At 37.0% G+C, this 19,559-nt stretch overlaps 1 protein-coding gene across 2 annotated transcripts in view; it reads right to left on the bottom strand.

Moving 5' to 3' along the window:
• The window catches only part of Frk (fyn related Src family tyrosine kinase), a 106,833-nt gene extending 94,637 nt beyond the window's left edge, over positions 1-12,196 (bottom strand). Inside the window, exons 1-2 of one of the 2 annotated variants that reach the window (XM_047559627.1) lie at positions 12,038-12,196; positions 11,230-11,882 (exon numbers count right to left, since the gene is read on the bottom strand). In XM_047559627.1, the coding sequence (XP_047415583.1) occupies positions 11,230-11,600 (371 nt within the window). In that variant the 5' untranslated portion in view covers positions 11,601-11,882; positions 12,038-12,196. Of the gene's footprint in view, positions 1-11,229 lie in introns of both variants that reach the window. The other variant, XM_047559628.1, reaches the window with a different exon arrangement.
• Between the last annotated feature and the right edge of the window lie 7,363 nt (positions 12,197-19,559).

The raw sequence follows: 19,559 nt of genomic DNA, 5'->3' as shown, positions 1-19,559 counted from the left end.
TTACTCTTGATTGCATGTCTTCAACCACCATTACTTTATGAAACTGCTTTTTAGTCTCAATAATCTTCCAGAAAACCCAATGATCCTTGCTCTTCTTCACTACATTGACCTTCCTTTAGCATTTGACCCTAACCCTCCATCTTGATATTCTATTTTCATAACTTAAAAAAAGATGCTTTTTTCCCTTTTACTTTTATGAATTCTTCATTGTTTCCTATCCAGACTCTTGTTTCTTATATGAGATTTTGCCTCATGCTATTTAGCTAATTCACAAATTTAAAGGTTTAGGACTTTGAGATGGGCTCCACTGATCTTAGCTGGAATTAGTCATGAATCTTTGATCAGCTGGGACCAAATAGGGCCTCTCTTCAGAGTTTCTCATCCTTCCAGAGGTCAGTTTGGGTTTCTTCATGGTAGCTGCAGAATTCTAAGAGCAGTAAGAAAACAAACCACAACATGCAAGCACTTTCTAAGGAAGTCTTTGCTTTTGTCACCATTGCTACCGTGCCATTCATCAAAACAAGGAAATTGATCAAGCTGATTGTCAATGCAGCAGAGGACTACCCAAGAGTGGGGACGCAAAGAGACATGAACAAAGGGGGCCATTACAAACTACACATCACATTTACTCAATGAAACTGTGGGCATCTCTAAAGATCGGGTCTTTGCTGCTTCTGTTTTTCAGACTCTCCTGCTATGGTTCTTATCGTCTTTATGAAGTCAAAAATGTTCCAGGGTTTATGTATTCCTGTTACATCTATGATAGCACCTCTGTCTGAATGACTTCGGAATCCATCCTTACAGAATAGACTTGTCCCTTTGTCTTGACTTTTAGGTTTCTAAATTTCTCCTGGACATTTTCATTGAGATGTCCTATTATGACTTCAAAATTTGATGTGCCTAAAAATTGAATGCATTTTTTTCCTTTCTGTTTTAACTTTTCCTTCCATCTCCAAAAAAATTACTGTGTGAAATGAATATTTCCATTAATGCTTCACCTGGTCTCAAATCGCATATTTTTCTATTCCTGTCACTTTCTCCTTTTCTTCATTTAATTTATAGTTTTGCCTCTACTATTTACCAGATAAGAATACCTCAGAATCTATTTAATTTTAGTTTCAATTTTCCAACCCTAAAAATAGTGATAAGAAAACTTGCCATACAGAGCTATTATAAAGATTAAATTAGTTTTGTGTGCTTAGCATATTGAGGATTCTAAAAAATATTAGTTACTTCCTTTCCTCTTAAGTCCTCTTGTCTTTATTCATGAGATTGTTCACCTCCCTACCCTTCATTTTTTAACTGCCACAAATCAAAATGAAGCTCTAATGACCTCCCACCAAGGAGTTTACTTACTTTCAGCCTCCACATTTGCAAATGAGGACAATAAAAGTTATCTATCTCATTGGGCTGTTGTAAGATACAAGACAATGCAAGTGGAGTTCTTTATATGACAGGTAACATAATAAATAGTAAGTCCTCAAGTGCTAATTATTACAATCTATTGTTCTACTAACAATTAATACAAAATCATAGAAGAACAAGTTAATTTCTTCTAAGAAGAGGATCATGTAAGCTAAACACTGAAAGAAAGGTACAATTTCCCCCCAAATCAAGACTGATCTCTTCTATCTCTGCACATTCATTCTCATATTTGTTTCTTCATTCAAGCATTAAGTAGTTATTTTTTCAAGCATGTCCTTCATGACAGTTTGTGCTACTCTTATGCATAGATCAGCACCTGTCCATGCTGAGAGAGTGATGAGCAACCCCTGGCATCCAGGAGCTGGCCAGGTATTTATCGTCAGTCCTTGGTGCTCCCTGTTGAACAAACTATTTCATAGAACAAGAACATCAGACAAGGTCACATTGTGACCATGATGAATCAAGTCAAAAACATGATCCCATCACTCCAGAATCATGTTCAAACATCCACAAAAATTCACAAAACCTGAGTGACTGTTGTTTCTGCACCAGTTACAGCATCAATCTCCAACTAGTCTTCCCTCCTTCTCAAAAAGATTTAATGATACTCAATCATACATTTATCTCCACTTCCTGACATCATCGATCCAGAGCAAACCCCTGCTTGCTTCAACTCTCCCCAAAATCACACCCTCAAACTTCTAAGTTCTTTCTAACATCCTCTTACAGAGATGATTCACTCTTCTCTGTGGTGTGTGTTCTTCCCCGCAACAAATAATGTACCACTGCAGATGTGATCTTGGTGGCCTTTTGCAGAAAAGGATTGACATAACATTTCTTGATTTTTCACTCTTACCTCTAGGAATTGTAAAATTCTCTGCAGAGCAAACACCAACTTATTAATTTTTGTAGCTCCCATGATAGAAAAACAATGCCTTTAATAAAGTGAGAACATACCAAAGGTTTGTTGAATGGATACCCGAGTCCCTTAGAACCTATTTTCTTCAATGATCAGATATGCCAAAAAGACTTCTGAATCCTGTTTCTCAGAGGAATAACAGGCACCCTACAGAAATGATTCTTGGGAAATGTCTTGGCAGGCAGCACAATGCTGGGCTTGCAGGATGGTGTCTTGATCTGTCATAATTGGCTAATATTCAAAAATGGCAAAAAGACATATGTGAGGTCAAGATAGCATTACAGTGACCTTAAGAACCATATGGGATTCTTCCAAGTCATCCAAATCAAGCTGCAATGCAGTATGCAATATTTCTGTTAAAGAAAATATTTGTTTTGTTATAAGATTCTAAGTCCCTTTAAAATTATACACATAGTATACATTATGTATACCTTATATACATAAAATTCAAGATTTTAGTAATTGCATTTCTTGAATTGCATTTTCATATTACTCTCAAAAAGGCATGGAAATCATAAAAAAAGACTTAATTGAGAAATTTAGGCTGAATGTAAAGGCATTATAAAATATGCCATGTAAGATTTTTAAAAGAAGACATTAATAAAAACATTAAAGACTCTGACATGCAGATTAACTCAATTTTTAAATCGAAAAACATAACTAAAAAAATTTGGGCAAAAAAATGACACAACAGAAAGATCTTGCAAAAAGTATAGGCTATTACAGCGTATGAATTCAGCTAAATGAGCAATAAGGTGGGCAATATAGATCACGTGATTTATATTTGCATTTACGCATTTTAGCAAAATTCTTCTATTACATTAATCTTCAAAGAAACAGTCACATAAACTAATACTAAAGTTGCAGGCTTTAGGAACTAGCTGTAAGAAGCCCTGAAATACCATTAAAGCTGCTATTAATCTGCACAATTACCTTCCCCAGGGAAAGCAGCCCAGTACTTTCAGTGCTGAGACCCGTTCCCCCATTAAAAATGGGAGTAACAGAATACTGCAGAGAAATTAGCAGCTAATTAGTAAGAAAATTAGCAAAAAGAAGATATAATTATTTTGTTTGGTACGGTTTTAGAATGTAACAGTGAAAAATCTACTAACATTCAGTGAAGAGTCAAACTTTCAGTATGTATTAGCTGAAAAATATTTCATATACATAATAAATTTAAATTATGTATGTTGACAATAAAAACTGAAACAAGTCTGGCCCCACAACATTAATTTTACAAATTGGGTTTTGGTTTTCTGTCCACTTAAAAACTCTGGCCAGTAATTCTTCTAATTTGAATATAACCATTATATAGTTTAAAATGTGCACATGTGACTTTTAGATGCCTTTTTCATGTGATTTACAATCTGTTGCTGGCTTGATATTCATTCTTCATTGTAAAGAATATCTGAATCAGTCTGTGACCCTTAAGTATTTTCTCCCCAGGGGTATATTAGAGTGACTGATTTCTGGGAGCCTAGAATTATGCTATTATGACTGCAAGTCTAATAAAAAAATTAAGGTATGAGCAATTCATTGAGAGAATAATGCATAACAGTCTGTGCCTTTAATGTAGTTTTCCTGGTATTAAAAAGCAACTCAAAGAGAAAAAGTTAAAAACAAAAAAATAAGGGACTCTGTCAGCTGCTTTTTAAAAGACCTGAGATTTGGAGTAATCATTCATTTCATTATTCATTTACCCAACCAGCATTTACTATGCATAGCATCACACCAAGCTCAGGGGCAAGGCAATGGCCCCACTTCCCACCACTCACATCCAGGGCTCACAGACTGGCAGGAAATAAATTAGTAATAATGACAAAGAATGCTAAAAGGCTCTAAGCAGGAACACATAAAGTAGCCTAGAATTCTAAGAATGACCTGGGGAGGGAGGGACAAAAAAGGGGGAGACCTGAAAGACGAGTTAGAGCTGGTCGGGAAAAGAAGAGGAAGAAGAACATTGCAGGCAGACAGAGTAGCCCATGGGAAGGCCAACCCTGCTGGTGACAGTATGGCACTTTCAAAGACTGAAAAAGATGCTCAGAACAGGAGAGAAGCTGAGGGAAAGAATATAGGGAGCTTGGATTAGAATGGAGATATGCAAAGGATGATCCATTTAGACATGTGAAGGAGGGGCTGCTGACTAAATAATAATATACAATATTTACAAAGTTCCTATAACCAGGTTCTCTGCACTGCGCCCTTTCTGCACAGTCTCATTTATGTCCTGTAAAGATCAACTGAGATAGGTGTCATTATTATTTCTATTTTACAGATGAGAAACTGTTCAAGATCAAATAGTGAAGTCATAACAGAGGCAAATTCAATTCCAGAATCTTTGAATCCTTATCCTATGACATACCACGCTACATGTCAAAAAGAACAACCAGCACTTTATTTCAATTAAAACTCTGTTTGGACTAAGTTAAGATATCTACTGGAAGAACTTAAAAGTAGCTCTAGTTTTTATTTGTCATGTAAATTTTCAATATAGTATTTATAGTTGGAAAATTCAAAGGGAATTTTTTTGAGCTGACAGCCAGTTAATTGAGGCAAATAATTATTGTTTTTTCTGTCTTGGGAGCACAAGACAAATTAAAGTGCATGGTACATAGTAGGTTCTGAAAAAAAAAAAGTTAATCATGCCTTACTGTATAGAAAATTATGTCTACTTTGTGTTCCTATTTGTCAAAAAGGAACATCAAGATATATGAACAGAGCCAATCCAAATTCAAATAATTGAATTTATTTGAACAAAAACAAACCCATTCAAATTCAATAAAATCTTTTTGTTTTTTCAAAGAGTAAATTCAATCAAGGCAGAATTTAGGTTCTAATCTTTTAGACTAGAGTTCAGTAGTTAATGATTTGCTTCATTTGCATAAAATTTTTCCATTGTTACTAATTTATTGAAAACCTAAAAAGAAAAAAAATCAATACTTTCACTAAAGAAAGTGTGGTTCTGAATAAAATATTGCAATTGAAATTTTCATAGTATCATCAATATCATTACTTTTCCTAGAAATGATCATTCCTAGCTCATTTTTATGATTCCATCCTATTTCATTATTTCTCAAGGTATGTTTGAGATGCATGTAATTTTATTACCATTATTTTAAAATGTTATTAACTAAACTTTAATTTTGATATCAATGTATTTCAGTTTGTTTCTCTTTTTCTGACTTTTACTTTTTTTTCATGGCTTAAACAAAATACATTTTTTCATAGTTCAGGAGACTTTGCCATTTTTCTTATATAGTTTATTTTAATCTAGCGGTTAACTAAAATTTTCCATAAAAATGATGACAATTTACATAAAATTTCATCATATAATAAATTCAGGTAAATGGTTTTATTAACATAAACATAGTATGGTAATATCAACATGAAAAATCATGTAATATACCTCAGATGAAAGTTTGTATTAAATTAATTATTTTAGCAACATGTTTGTCATATTGTTATTTTGCATCATGGTAAATAGATCATTATGACAATTTAATGGATAGGGAGAGTAGAATACCTCATAACCCTATAGGTAAAGCTGTCGTTTAATAATAGGTGTTCCTAATTAAACTCAGGGTATCTAAACATACTCTTGAGCAATTTTAAATTGTATAATTTATCTTGGATATATCCAAAATATTTGATTTGATAAAAAGCCATATGTATATTTTACATATATACGTTTAAACAAACCTCTTTTTGCTTCATCTCTAAAACTAGAGTACTTAAATGTACTTTATCTTAGAGGAGAACTGAAAATGCATTATTTTCATGTCAATACATGTGCTTTTATTACTCCTTGAAAACAAACACCAAGGAAAAGAAACAATCTGGATAAAGAGTCATTGTGGGATGATTGCCCAGAGGTAACTTTCTAGTGACTTAACTACTCAAAGTAGATAAAATCCATTGTGTAAATAAGATTGATTCATGAATACTCTGATGCCTCTCTCCTTTTTTTTTTTATTAATAGTAATTTTAATTTTTAAATCACATTGTTTCTCTATCACTGACTAACTTAGATTCAAAACCTGAATTCATATCCCAGCTAAGAAAGAAACTGACATCTAGTTTGAAAATGACTAGGAGCCTTATATACAACTTGTATTTGATAATCATTAAATTCTTCAGTATTCAAATCACCAAACAGGGAAACCTCACTCGGTTCTAAAATGATGAGGTAAGACTCTTCCAGAGCATATGCCACTGCATTTTACCATGCTACTTTCTTCAGGCTAGACAATGGCAGTGACCCTAGATTATACAAAATCTTAAAAGAGCTCTTCTCTAACACATTAAAGAGAAGGAAAATACTCCCTGAACAAGGAGAGAAATTCCATTACCTTTGTACTTCATAACCTTCTAATCTTTTTATCCCATAAACTACCAACACAATTATAAGTCACAAATATTTACTCTTGCTTTCTTTTTCAAGGCAGTCCCTAGATTCTTGAGCAGGTAAAGAATTGAAAACAAACGAGAAGAAAAAAGCTTTCCACAAAGTACTCTGCTTCTTCCTTTACTAAAGCGCTAACAAGACGTACAAAGACACCATTGTAATTATACTGGTGACTCCTCCAGGCCTCCTCTACACAAAGGTAGGCCATCCTCAAGTTTAGAGGGGAACAGAACTTGATAGCCTTTACCATTTCAGGCTCAGAGCTGAGACACTTCTTAACATAAAGCCACATTAGACAGGTAACAAAACGAAGACCGACTCCTGGACTTCGCTGAGTCATTCACCTAGCACCATACCAGGCTCATGGAATGGACATAGCACCATCATGGAGTCTCAAGCAGGAGCATACACAAGAATATGACACAGAAAGACACGGAGCTTAATTAAAATATGAGATTTGGTGATTTGATTTCCTCTGCCCCCCTCCCATGTGCTGGGAATCAAACCGAGGGCCTCATGCATGACAAACAAGCCCCCTACCACTGAGCTACACTCCAAGCCCAGATTTTATTTTTAATGGAAATTTATGCCTTTGAGACACTCGTGGAGTAGATTTGCAGCAGTGTATTTCACTTTGTTACCATAACAAGAATCTTCCACATGCAAAGGGAATTCAAATTGTTTATCCTAACTGCTACCCCTTGGCCTTTGTGGTCATGTGGATGAAGCAAAAACCATCACCAGTTCTCTCTCCAGGAAACTAATGGATCTCATCTCTGACCCTCTTCAGACATAGACAACAACTAAGGTACACCTAAGTAAGTGGACAAACAACTTTTTAAACTATTTGTAGATAAATGATGCTACATACAAATTACACTATTGCTGATCATTTTGTTTTTCGTCACTATATTGCACTGCTTGAATTTCATTAAAATTGGTGAAACCTCAAGCCATTTTTCTTGGCTTCAAGATTTATATGTGATTTCCATGTCACTGTTTTCTGGGTGAACTTTATATCTTGAAAAACACTAAATAATATATTTAAAGAGAGCTCTGAGTAACAAGACCCTGAGAGTAGTGTTCATGAGAGATTCCATGTTGAAGATGTTGAAAAAAATCTATAAAGGGATGTGGAAATAAGTTCAAATTGAAGATAAGATGAAAACAATAATGGTTCTTAACAGAGACAATTCTCAAAGATGAGAATTGGATTTTTATATCACTTAATGTAAGATGTTCAGAAAAGTTACAGCATTTCTAAGAATAATAATCAATTAGTAAATTGGTTTCTTTTATCAATAGTCTCTTTTGTCAACATCTCTACTTCTAAGTACTGAAAAAGCAAGGAATTTAACAAACCAAAAACTTAAACTTTCAACTGATTTGCCCTGGCACTAATAACTCCCAAAGCACTTGCACTAATTTCTTACTTGTACAAGTCAAAAATAAAGATATAAACAGTGGGACACAGTGGTGCATGCAGGTAGATCACAAGTTTGAGGCTAGACTCAGCAACCCAGCAAGATCCTGTCTCAAAATAAAAAATAAAAAGGGCTGGGAATGTAGCACCCCTGGGTTCAACCCCCAGTACCAGGACAAGAAAACATAAACAGATGAACACTAAGACACACTGCATTACACTGGTCTAATTAGAAATTAAACGATTCAACTTTCGTTGGTTTCCTATTACCTACACATCTCACATATATGAATATAAACAATAATCTGTCCTTAATTCTGTTTACTGAGCTCAATAGAGCACACGAACTTTCACAGTGTTCATAAGGAAAAATGAAGTTTTAGTTTGGAAAAAAAAACTCACTAAAGAAAAAATATTAAAAGAAGTTATTTTTGTATGATTTCCACCATAGTATAGCACTGTGTGGGCCTCTTGAGACACTCATTCTGATGCCTGCTAAGTTAAAATCACTTCCCTTTGAGGGATTAGGGATGTGGCTCTATGGTACAGAGCATGTACAGGCCCTGGTTTCAATCTTGAGAACTGTTCCCCCCAACACACATCCATCATCATCATCATCATCATCATCATCATCAACATCATCTCTTTGAAATGGAGTGGAATTCTAGAGGCTGCAGCTACTTGCCCTAAAAGTATTGAAGGAATTTGGCCGTATGGTGGCAAGGACCTCCAGAAGTAACCTGGATTCACAGATGAGGCCTCCATGTGCACTTAGAAGGAAACAAGTGGGCTGTGCTGGGCTGCAAGCAGAATGGTAGCATTTTCTGGCTCCCTCACATCCTTATTCCAATAGGTGTAGAGATTCCAAGTGAGGCTCACTACAGAGATTGAGTTAGCAGTGACAGATGGAAACACTGCTGAGAACCGATTTCAAGAAGAAAGGTCAGGAGTTATGTACAGAGGGAAAAGAGTATTCTTGGCTACAGATGGCCCCTGAGAATCAAAAAATTGTCACAATACTTTAACTGTCTTATTTTGTATTTGTAGGCAATGACCATCTAAATTAGTAAGGACACTGCTCAAGTCTTTCACCCAGGGCATGATCACCTTTGGATTGCTTATCTTGGGTCTGTCAGTCTGTCTTCTTCAGCATTTATACTTCTGTCAAGGATGAATGCTCGATAGAATAAGAGTTTGTGTTTCCAAGACAGATGTGGTGGCACACACACCTATAATTTCAACTTGTGAGGCAGATGATCACAAGTTCAAGGTCAACCTGGCCAATTTAGCAAGACTGTCTCCAGATAAAATTAAAAGGGCTGGGATGTAGCTCAGTGGTACAGCGCCCCTGGGTTCAATCCCCAGTACCCAGAAAATAAAAGAGTTTGTGTTCCCAAATAATCAGAAAATTCAGAAATCTAGGCAACTCCAGAGACCATATAGATGAGGAAATGGAGGCCCTAAGCAGTCAAGTGGACTGAATATTTAAACCTAGTAGATTATGTATTCAAGGCACTAAATATTAACATTATGGTATTTTTCTAATATATGTTACGCTGAATATAAAATATGCATAGTGCCATTTATTACGTAGAAATCATGTGGTAATAAAAGCACATAAGTAAACATTCCATGAATAAGAAAATATATTTCTTATAGATTATCACATAAAATTGATGTAACAGATGATTTTCTCATTTAAGAACTAATCAATTCCATTCATCAAAATACAAATTTAAATTCATTTCTATTTAGGTATAAATTAAGACCCTTTTATAAGCTTTTGATGTTGGAAAGAATCTCAAAAATCATCAAACCACCCTTCATATTAGGATTTATGAATTCTGAAACCAACAACAAAGTTCCATGGCTTATCATCTTATTCCCTGGGGCAGTAAGAGATATTGCAACCCACATAAAAAAGAAAAAATACTCACATGAGATCATGAGTGAATCCCCAAAATTCTTCTGTTAAAGAATCATTCTATAAAATGAGTACATTTCCTGAGAAACATTCCCAGTCTTGGATTTCCTTGAAACCAGGGAACAAGAACACTGGGACCCACACAGTCTCCACCTGCTCCCAATTCACCAGTCTCCACAGGACTGCAGTTTATTCACTGTATATTCAACTAGCAACAGTAGTTCTCCCTTCACCTCTCATCATATCCACTACAGTCCCTGGTGATTGGATAAATAGATGGATGAATGGATGGACAGACAGAATGAGCAAGTATATAAAATTTTGCTCTTTTGTTCCACTTTAATTCATAGGATTTAATCAAGTACCAAGATAAAGTCTTTTTATTTTTTCTGGAGTAAAATCTGTACTCTTTTAGAGTAATGTTCTTTTTATTTTTCTTATTAATAAAATGTACCTGTATTATTAAAAACTGTACCTGGCCAGTTTTTAATCATAATAACCAAAAGATGTCATAATTTGAGTCATATACTTCAGAATCTGGGACATTTTTCAAAGAAAAAAAATGTTTCTGTCATGATTTTATTGAAAAAATAGAATTGTATAAATATTACCTTCTGTGTTGATTAGCCAATGTGTGTGACTATCAAAATGAAAAGGATTAAAATGTCATGTATAACTAAAAAAGAACAAGTAAAATTTTTTTTAAAAAAAAAGGAATTCATGTTAGGACTTGAGATGACATAGGTTTCAAAAGTCAAAACAAAAACAAAAGAGAGCTGAGTTTTAGATTTTAAAGGATGGTTTAAGGGAGTCCTATGATTTACCTGCGAATGAAATGCCTATCTGCTTTTAAAGTGACCCTCGAGTTATTTCCTGTTTGTTTATGTTGATGAAGGTGCACCTGGCCCGTGGGTATACATACTGTAATCGAAGTCATTTCAGCAACAATTACCTACCAGTTTCACACTGACTGTGCAGGAAAGGTGTGTTTCAATTAATGGGTTCTTACCAGTTACTTCCACACACTCTCTATGCAACTCTGGAGGTTAGGAGGTTGTAGATAGGTAGGAAGGAAAACTCATTACCCCGCCCTCAGAGAGTTAACAAATAAAGCATAGGTCTGTTCTACTCACGGCTCTGCTTGTAGGCTTCTGTCCTCAGCCACGTAGTTGGAAGGAATATAGCCCTGCAGTTGCTGGCCAAAGCCATCTGCCCTTTTCTCCAAGTGTCTGGCCAACCACCAGCCCTCATGGGAAGTGTCCAGGACTTGGAGTTTGTCACCTGCGCGGAAGCTGAGGTCCTCTGCCGTCCGAGCTTGATAATCAAACAGAGCCACAAAGTAGTGGCCCTGGCTTCTCTCAGGCTCATGTTTCGGGATCTGGGGAGCTTCAGGGGGACAGTGGGCCCCTGGATTCTCAATAACCACCGACTTGTCTGCCTCCTGAGACAAGCAGGGGAGACAGGGCTCCAAGTATGCCCAGAGCCTCAGACAGATATTGCCCATGGTGCCCTGGTTAGGAGAGGGGAAGAGAGCCTTCCCTCTCCCCGTAGTCTCCTCAGATCCACTTTCTTTTCTTCTCCAGACAACTTTGAAATCAGCTCCAAAACACCATACTTTGGGGAGTGTGATAAGTCCAGTTTCAGAACAATCCCGCAGATCTGGTTGCAGCAAGCCCTGTCTGGGGAGGTTCACCTCCTTGTTTTCTTCAGCTGTAGCTGTTGCCCCAGAGCAAAATCAAGTGGGAAATGGGCAGTTGTTCAGGGGGAAAATGCCTCTTCTTCCTATCTGCTCAGGAATCCCGAGTCAAAAATAAAAGCAAATTAAAAGAACTTTATTTAGACAAATATCCAAGAACAAAAAATAGCCACCTTGTCCTTTGTCCCAAGAAAAAAGTTAGCAAGAGAAAGATACTATCTCCAGGTAAAATCTCCATGCCTCACCTGTGCCACAGCCCTCTCAGGGCTTCGAGTGTGCTCCTGTGGTTCCACCAGTCCTGATCCTGACTGTTCTTTCCTTTTTTGCTAATGAATAACCAACCGGCAGAAGCTGTTGCCTTTAACATCCTGAGCTATGTACAGACTGTAATAATTTCTCCTTACTTCCTGGTTTCTTCTGTGATCTAAATGGGATTCCCGTCCCCTCCACCCCTCCCTTCTCCCACACCCAGGATAGGCCAGCCCCCTTACCAGGGAGCCAAATTCCTTTCATTTCATCCTGGAGAAACAGGCTAGCACAGGTAGCCGGTGTCTTGCTATATTCCCAGCACAGAAATCAGGGCAGAGGATTTTTTTTTTCCACCACAAATATGAGTAGAATTGTTTTGCAACCACTAGGGGAAATTAAAAAGGCAAATCAGAGTGTTTCGATATTTGTTGCCAGACCCAGGGCAATTGAAAAGGAACCACTGAGTCCCTATCTTTTTTTTTTTTTTTTTTCAATCACCAGGAATAGATTTTAATGGCCTCAAAGTATATTCCCAGCCTGGAAAAGTAAAAGAGCAGCTGACTAAAACTCTGAGAACCTGAAACACTGCTTTTTCCCACAGAGACATTTAATTTCCCATCCTTCACGTACTATTTCTGAAACATACACACACACACACACACACACACACACATGTTAGGTGGTAGGTGACCAGTAGAAAAAAACTAGTGGAAGGGCTTTTTGTGAACTACCATGAAGATTCTTTCTGTTAAACTTTGACCTCCAGCCTCCAGCTCTGTACTGGTTCTTTCTAACTTGGTGGGGGTGGTGGCTGAGCTTAGGGACTGATGAGGCTGAGCACAAGACAGTAATTTCAGGCAAGCAGTGGGGTTTGCTCCATTTCCTCTAGTTTAGGGCAGCAGTCTCACGAATGGGTTTCCTGGATCTCAAGAGCAACTGGGCAAGTAGTCTGAGCAGATCAACATACTGTCATTTGTACTGGCAGAGAACATCACAAAATTGTTCACGATGCGCTACTTTTTCCTGTATAAGAACATTTTTCCAAAATTTCTTAGGAGCTGGAAGTGTTGCTCAGTGGTAGAGCACATGCTTAACAAGCACAAGGTCCTGGATTCAAAACCCAGTGCCAAAACAAAGTTTCTCTCTTAAAAACAAGCTAAGTGCTGCAGGATCTTGAACTTGGCTAACCTAACCCTAACACAATCTCAAAACTCCTGTTCTTAGTCAATTTGCAAGGTAGTTTTAGCAATTAGAATAATAAACTAAAAACAGAAAGAAGGAAAAAAGAAAACCAAGTAACTGTTACCCTGGCTCCCCCAGCTACCTTACTCTAAAACTAGGCAGAGGGACAGATCATTTAGTTAGAACAAGATATTGTATCATGCTCCCAGGTTTCTCAAATTGTCCCCCTAGTCGGAGTAGAAGTAACAATTTTTCAGGAATAGAAAAGCTAAAAGCTGAGCCAGATTTTTTTGTTGTTGTTGCTTTATTTATTTATTTTTAATGACATGGGATCTAAAATAGAAGGCATTTATAATTTCATATTTTAGAAGAGAAAAATAGTAATTATGTAATACTGACAAACCATAAAAATATTTTGTTCCAAAAGCAATGTGAGCCCTGCAAGTATAGAATCCTATTAATGCCCCTAAACAGAGGTACAGATGCTGACTTCTACATGATCTAGAAATGAAAGCAGATTCGGAAGCAACCAGAGAGATGCGTCAAACCCAATTTGTATGTAGGACTCGAGACTTCAAAAATTTGAAGATTCTAAATTCAAATATGCCCTCACTATGGTTATGACAAGGCATTCTGTAAAAAGACAAAGCAGCAGCCTGCATGGCAGAGTCACAGAGCAAGTGAATGAAACTGAAAAAGCAGTCAACCATCCAATGACAGACGTCAAACGATCGATGGCCTGAGAAACAGAGTAGGGTGGGAAAGGGCTTCTTCCTGCGGAGAGTACCAGGATCCTCCAGTCACCCAAGCTTGAAGGCTTGCCATCATCTTTTACTCACTCCCTGGTTTCTTCCAGCTAATCAATCATTCAATTCTGCTCAGTCTTCCTTTACACTGATTCCACAAACTTTTTGTATTTTTTTTAACTCCATCTGAATGACAGTTGGGCAATAAACAGAAAAAAAGAATATCTTTCCCTAGATTATTCCTGAGGCCTCCTAACTGGTCTCCCTTCCTCCAGCTTATTCCTATCTCCAACTCATCTTGCATACCAAGATAAGTGGTGTTTGTAACCGTTTATAGAGCAGTGGTTATGGTAGTAGCAATGCAGAGGTGACGCAAGCACTAGTAAGAGAAGCTGTCGGTCTCGGAGGGCTTCCTACGTACTGGACATTGTGCTAAGAACATGACAAGGAACACATCATTTAATTCTCATGAAATTAAAGAAAAAAAAAACTGCGAAGAAGGTAGTTCTTTTTTATTTTAAAGAAGAAACTGGGCTTAAAGTGGTCAGGTGGCTTGCTAAAGCCAGTCACCAAGTGGTTGGACCATGAGTAACTCCCTGTACTCAGTCTGACTTCAGAGCCTGAGACTATAAATCCTCAATTTGGCAAATTAAAACAACAACAACAACAAAATCTAATGTCATTCTTCTATGTAAAATCCTTCAATAATTTCTAACATGTTTGGAATAAAACCTAAACTGTTACACATGTCACACACGGCCCTGCTAACTCCTCCAACCTTACAGACCCTCCTGCACACACAGGCTCTGACAGCTTCCCAACCAGTAGCTTCTGGGAACCCAGGTCCTCTTCCCACAGCAGATCTGCATCCTCTTCCACTTGCTCTGCTGATGACTTCTTTGTCATTTTTCCAGGACGAATTGAAGCATCACCTTCTCTGCCATAATAGATTTAGTAGAATTTTGCATGCCTGAAATCTGGCATACACTTATCCTCAGTTGCTTGCTGAGTCCTTTTTGTTTCCCTTAGTTGTTTGCTTTTCCCAGGGGGATAGAATTCCCTTCTCTGAATCTTCAATGCCTTGTACAATGTCCAGTGTGTAAGTAAGATACTCATAAGTATGAGTTGAATTAATTAATAAAGACAGAAGAAGGAAGGAAGGAAGGAAAGAAGGAAGGAAGAAAGGAAGGAAGGAAGGAAGGAAGGAAGGAAGGAAGGAAGGAAGGAAATAAATAGAGGGAGAGAAAGATGGGAGGGAAGGAAGGAAAGAAAGAACAGAGGGAGGGAGGAATAAAGGAGGAAGAAAGAGAGGAGAAAGAGAAGGAAGGAAGGAAGGAAAGAAAAAAATGGGGAAGGAAAGAGGAAAGGAGAAAAGGGGAAAGGAAAGGGAGGAAAATAGGAAGAAAACATTGAGGTGAGACTAAATACTTAAGTCAGTGTTCACCAACAGGAGTGAAAAGTCTATAGTGTGGCAAGTTCCTGGACACAGAAGAGACAGTGACTTTCTGTCCATTGTCTCAGCCCCTTCCTTTCCTTCCTTATGGTTCCCTGACCTTCCAGTTCCTTTGCCAGCCTCCTAAATCAGTTTTCCTACCTTCAATCACTCTTTCTCTCTCTCGCTCTCTCATTCTTATAGCAAATTACCACCACATTAATCTTCCTCAGTTACTCTCCTGCACAAAAACCTTCAACACATGCTCATTGCCCAGAAGATATGTCTTGAAATTTAAAGCTAAAGAATGTGTGCTTTATCCAGCCCTTATCAGATGTACCCTTTCAACATCCCCCTCCATTAGGGCCTCACAGTAGCCCTTCTGCTCAGCCAAATTGGTTTACTAGGTCTCCCAATAAGCCTTATCTCTTCTCATATCTAATTCTGTCTTCTTTGGCATTCCTTTTCTTTGTATGCTTCCCCTCGTAGCAGACTTCAACCTACATTAAAAGGTATGAATAAAAAATCCCACACATTCTTTATGGACTCCTGCCCCAAATAATATTTCTCTCTTGAATATTTTAGCTCCACATACCCCACCCCAATACACACAATATTAAGTGAGTTTCATCATTCTCCTGCTATTAAAATCCCCCAACTATTCAGTTCTATCCCAGGACAAATTGTCAGTCTCCAGCTCTTGCTAGGCACTCAGCACTGCTCAACATTATTTTATGTGCCAGTCTGGTCAACTGCTGTTTTCTGTAAATTCTCATAACACTGTTAAAATCACCCACCGTTCTTCTCCGGGACTCTGTGGCTACTCCCATTCCCTGATAGCTTTGTCATATAAATTCACTAAAATTCCAAATCTATTTGATATTAATTAATTCATTTCTTTCCTTGAATTAAAAAAAAAGTGTATCGCAAATATTTACACTTTCTTTCCACCTATGGTGAGCTTAAAAATGGAAAGAGGTGGAAAAGCAATTCAGGCAAAGAGAAATAGCCTTCAACAAATGATGTTGGATCAGTTGAACACCCATAGATTTAAAAAAAAAATGAACCTCTACAAGACACACACAAAAAAGGAACCTTGATCTAAAGCTCACATATTATGCACAATTTAACTCAAAATAGATCATGGACTTGAATGTAAAATGTACAACTATAAAATCTTTGGAAAAAAAGATAGCAGAAAATTTCCAGAATCTAGGGCTAGACAAAGAGATCTTAGATGCTTGACATAGAAAGCACTACCCATAAAAGGACAATTAATAAACTTAATGAAAACTAAAAATTTGCTCCACCAAAAAAAAAAAATGTTAAGAAGATGAAAACAATGGGAGAAAAAAATATAAAGAACTTGAAACTGAATATCTCACAAACAATAAATATCTGGAATGTGCAAAGAAGACTCAAAATTCAAAGCTCAACAGTAAGGACTAGGGTTAGGGTTGTGGCAGAGTGGTAGAGCACTTGCCTAGCATGTGTGAGGCACTGGGTTCAATTCTCAGCACCACATATAAATAAATAAATAAAATAAAGGTTCATTAACAACTAAAAAAAAAAAATTAAAAATTCAACAGTAAAAGAACAAATAATCCAATCTGAGAATGTGCAAAAGACATGAACAACCATTTTGCTGAAGAAAATAAACAGATGGAAAATAAACCCATGAAAACATGTTCAACATCATTAATCATCAAGAAAGGCAAATTAAAATCATAATGAACTAACTTTATGCACCTATAATAAGGACTGAAATAATGATGTTTGCTTCATTCTATTATCTTTCCTTCCCCCATCCACTCCTCACTCCTCATTTTCCTCTATACAATCCATCCTTCCTCCATTCTTGCCTCCCCCGCATTGTGCATCATCATCCACTTATCAGAGAAATCATTCAGGCTTTGGTTTTTGGGGATTGGCTATTTCACTTAGCATGATATTCTGCAACTCCATTCATTTACCTGTAAATGCCCATAATTTTATTCTTCCTTTATGACTGAATAATATTCCATTGTGTATATGTACCACAGTTTCTTTATCCATTCTTCTATTGAAGGGCATCTAGGTTGATTTCACAATCTTACTATTGTGAATTGAGCTACTATAAACATTGATGTGGCTGCATCACTGTAGTAACTGATTTTAAGTCCTCTGGGTATAGGCTGAAGAGTAGGATAACTGGGTCAAATGGTGACTCCATTCCAAGTTTTCTAAGGAATCTCCATATTGCTTTCCAAAGTGACTGCACCAATTTGCAACCCCACCAGCAATGTATGAGTGTACTTTTTCCCCACATCCTCACCAACACCTATTGTTGCTTGTATTCTTCATAATAGACATTCTTATTGGGGTGAGATGAAATCTTAGGGTACTTTTGATTTGCATTTCTCTTATTAAAAGCTAGTATCACCCTGATACCAAAACCAGACAAAGACACATCAAGGAAAAAAACTTCAGACCAATATTCTTAATGAACATAGATGCAAAAATTCTTAACAAAATTTAAGCAAATGGCATACAAAAATATATTAGAAAGATAGTGCACCATGATCAATTGGGTTTCATCCCAGGGATGCAAGGTTGGTTCAACATCTGGAAATCAATAAATTTAATTCACAGTATCAACAGATTTAAAGAAGCATATGATTATTTCAATAGATGCAGAAAAACCAAGATAAAATACAGCACACTTTCATGCTTAAAACACTAGAAAAAATAGGAATAGTAGGAACATACCTCAACATTGTAAAGGCTATCTATGCTAAGCCCACAGCCAATATCATTCTAAATGGAGAGAAACTGAAAGCATTCCCTCTAAAAACTGGAACAAGGCAGGGATGCCCTCTTTCACTACTTCTATTCAACATCATCCTTGAAACTCTAGCCAGAGTAATTAGCCAGACCAAAGAAATTAAAGGGATATGAATAGGAAAAGAAGAACTCAAACTATAACTATTTACAGATGACTTCTAGAACTCATAAGTGAATTCAGCAAAGTAGCAGGATATAAAATCAACACTCATAAATCTAATGCAGTTTTATTCATAAGTGATGGATTCTCTGAAAGAGAAATTAGGAAAACTACCCCATTCACAATAGCCTCAAAAAAAAAAAAAATACTTGGGAATCAATCTAACAAAAGAGGTAAAAGACCTCTATAATGAAACTACAGAACACTAAAAAAAGAAATTAAAGAAAACCTTAGAAGATGGAAAGATCTCCCATGTTCTTGGATAGGCAGAATTAATATTGTCAAAATGGCCATACTACCTAAAGGTGATAATGTATTAATCAGATTTTTCATTGTTGTGACAAAAATATTGGAGAAAAACTACTTTCAAGAGGAAAGATTTATTTTGGTTCAAGTTTTCAGTCCTTGGTCAGCTGGGTTCATTGCTTTGGGCCTAAGGCAAAGCAGAACATCATGGTGGAAGAGTGTGGTGGAACAAAGCTGCTCATCTCATGGCAGCCTGGAAATGGAGATAGGGTGAGGAGAATTAGGACAAGATATATACTTTCAGGGCATGCCCCCAGTGACCAGCTTCTTCCAAGTAGGCCCTGTCTTCCATGGTTTTCATCACCTTCCAATAATACTGTTATGGTTTGGATATGAGGAGTCCCCCTAAAGCTCCTGTGTTAATGCAAGAATATTCCAAGGTGAAATGATTAGATTGTGAGAGTTTTGACCTAATCAGTCCATCTTAGTTTGAATGGACTGAGTGATAACTGTGAACAGGTGGGGCATGACTGGAGGAGGGGGGTCACTGAGGGTTATGCCCTGGAAGTGTTCGTCTTCACTGCAGTCGCTTCCTCCACCCCCACTTCCTGTCTGCCATAAATGCAGAAGTGCTCCTCTGCCACTCCTTTCCACCATGCTGTTCTGCCTCACCTTGGACTCAGAGCAATGAAGTCTTGTAGACTGTCAAATAAACCTCTGAAACTATGATCCCAAAATAAACTTTTCCTCCTCTAAGTTGTTCCTTTCGAGTATTTTCTTCACAGCAAAGAAAAACTAACCAACACGAGTCCATTCAATTGCGAACCCATGAATTAATTAACCCATTTATGAGTTCCCCCCACTTCAGGGGATGTTTTAAATTCAAACTAAAATAAAAGATATTATTCTGTGTCTTCCATGTAGCTATG

Source organism: Sciurus carolinensis, chromosome 7 (assembly GCF_902686445.1).
Source record: "Sciurus carolinensis chromosome 7, mSciCar1.2, whole genome shotgun sequence".
Lineage (NCBI taxonomy): Eukaryota > Metazoa > Chordata > Mammalia > Rodentia > Sciuridae > Sciurus > Sciurus carolinensis.
Note: the sequence above shows the minus strand (reverse complement) of the source record. Positions and strands in the feature narration are given on the sequence as shown.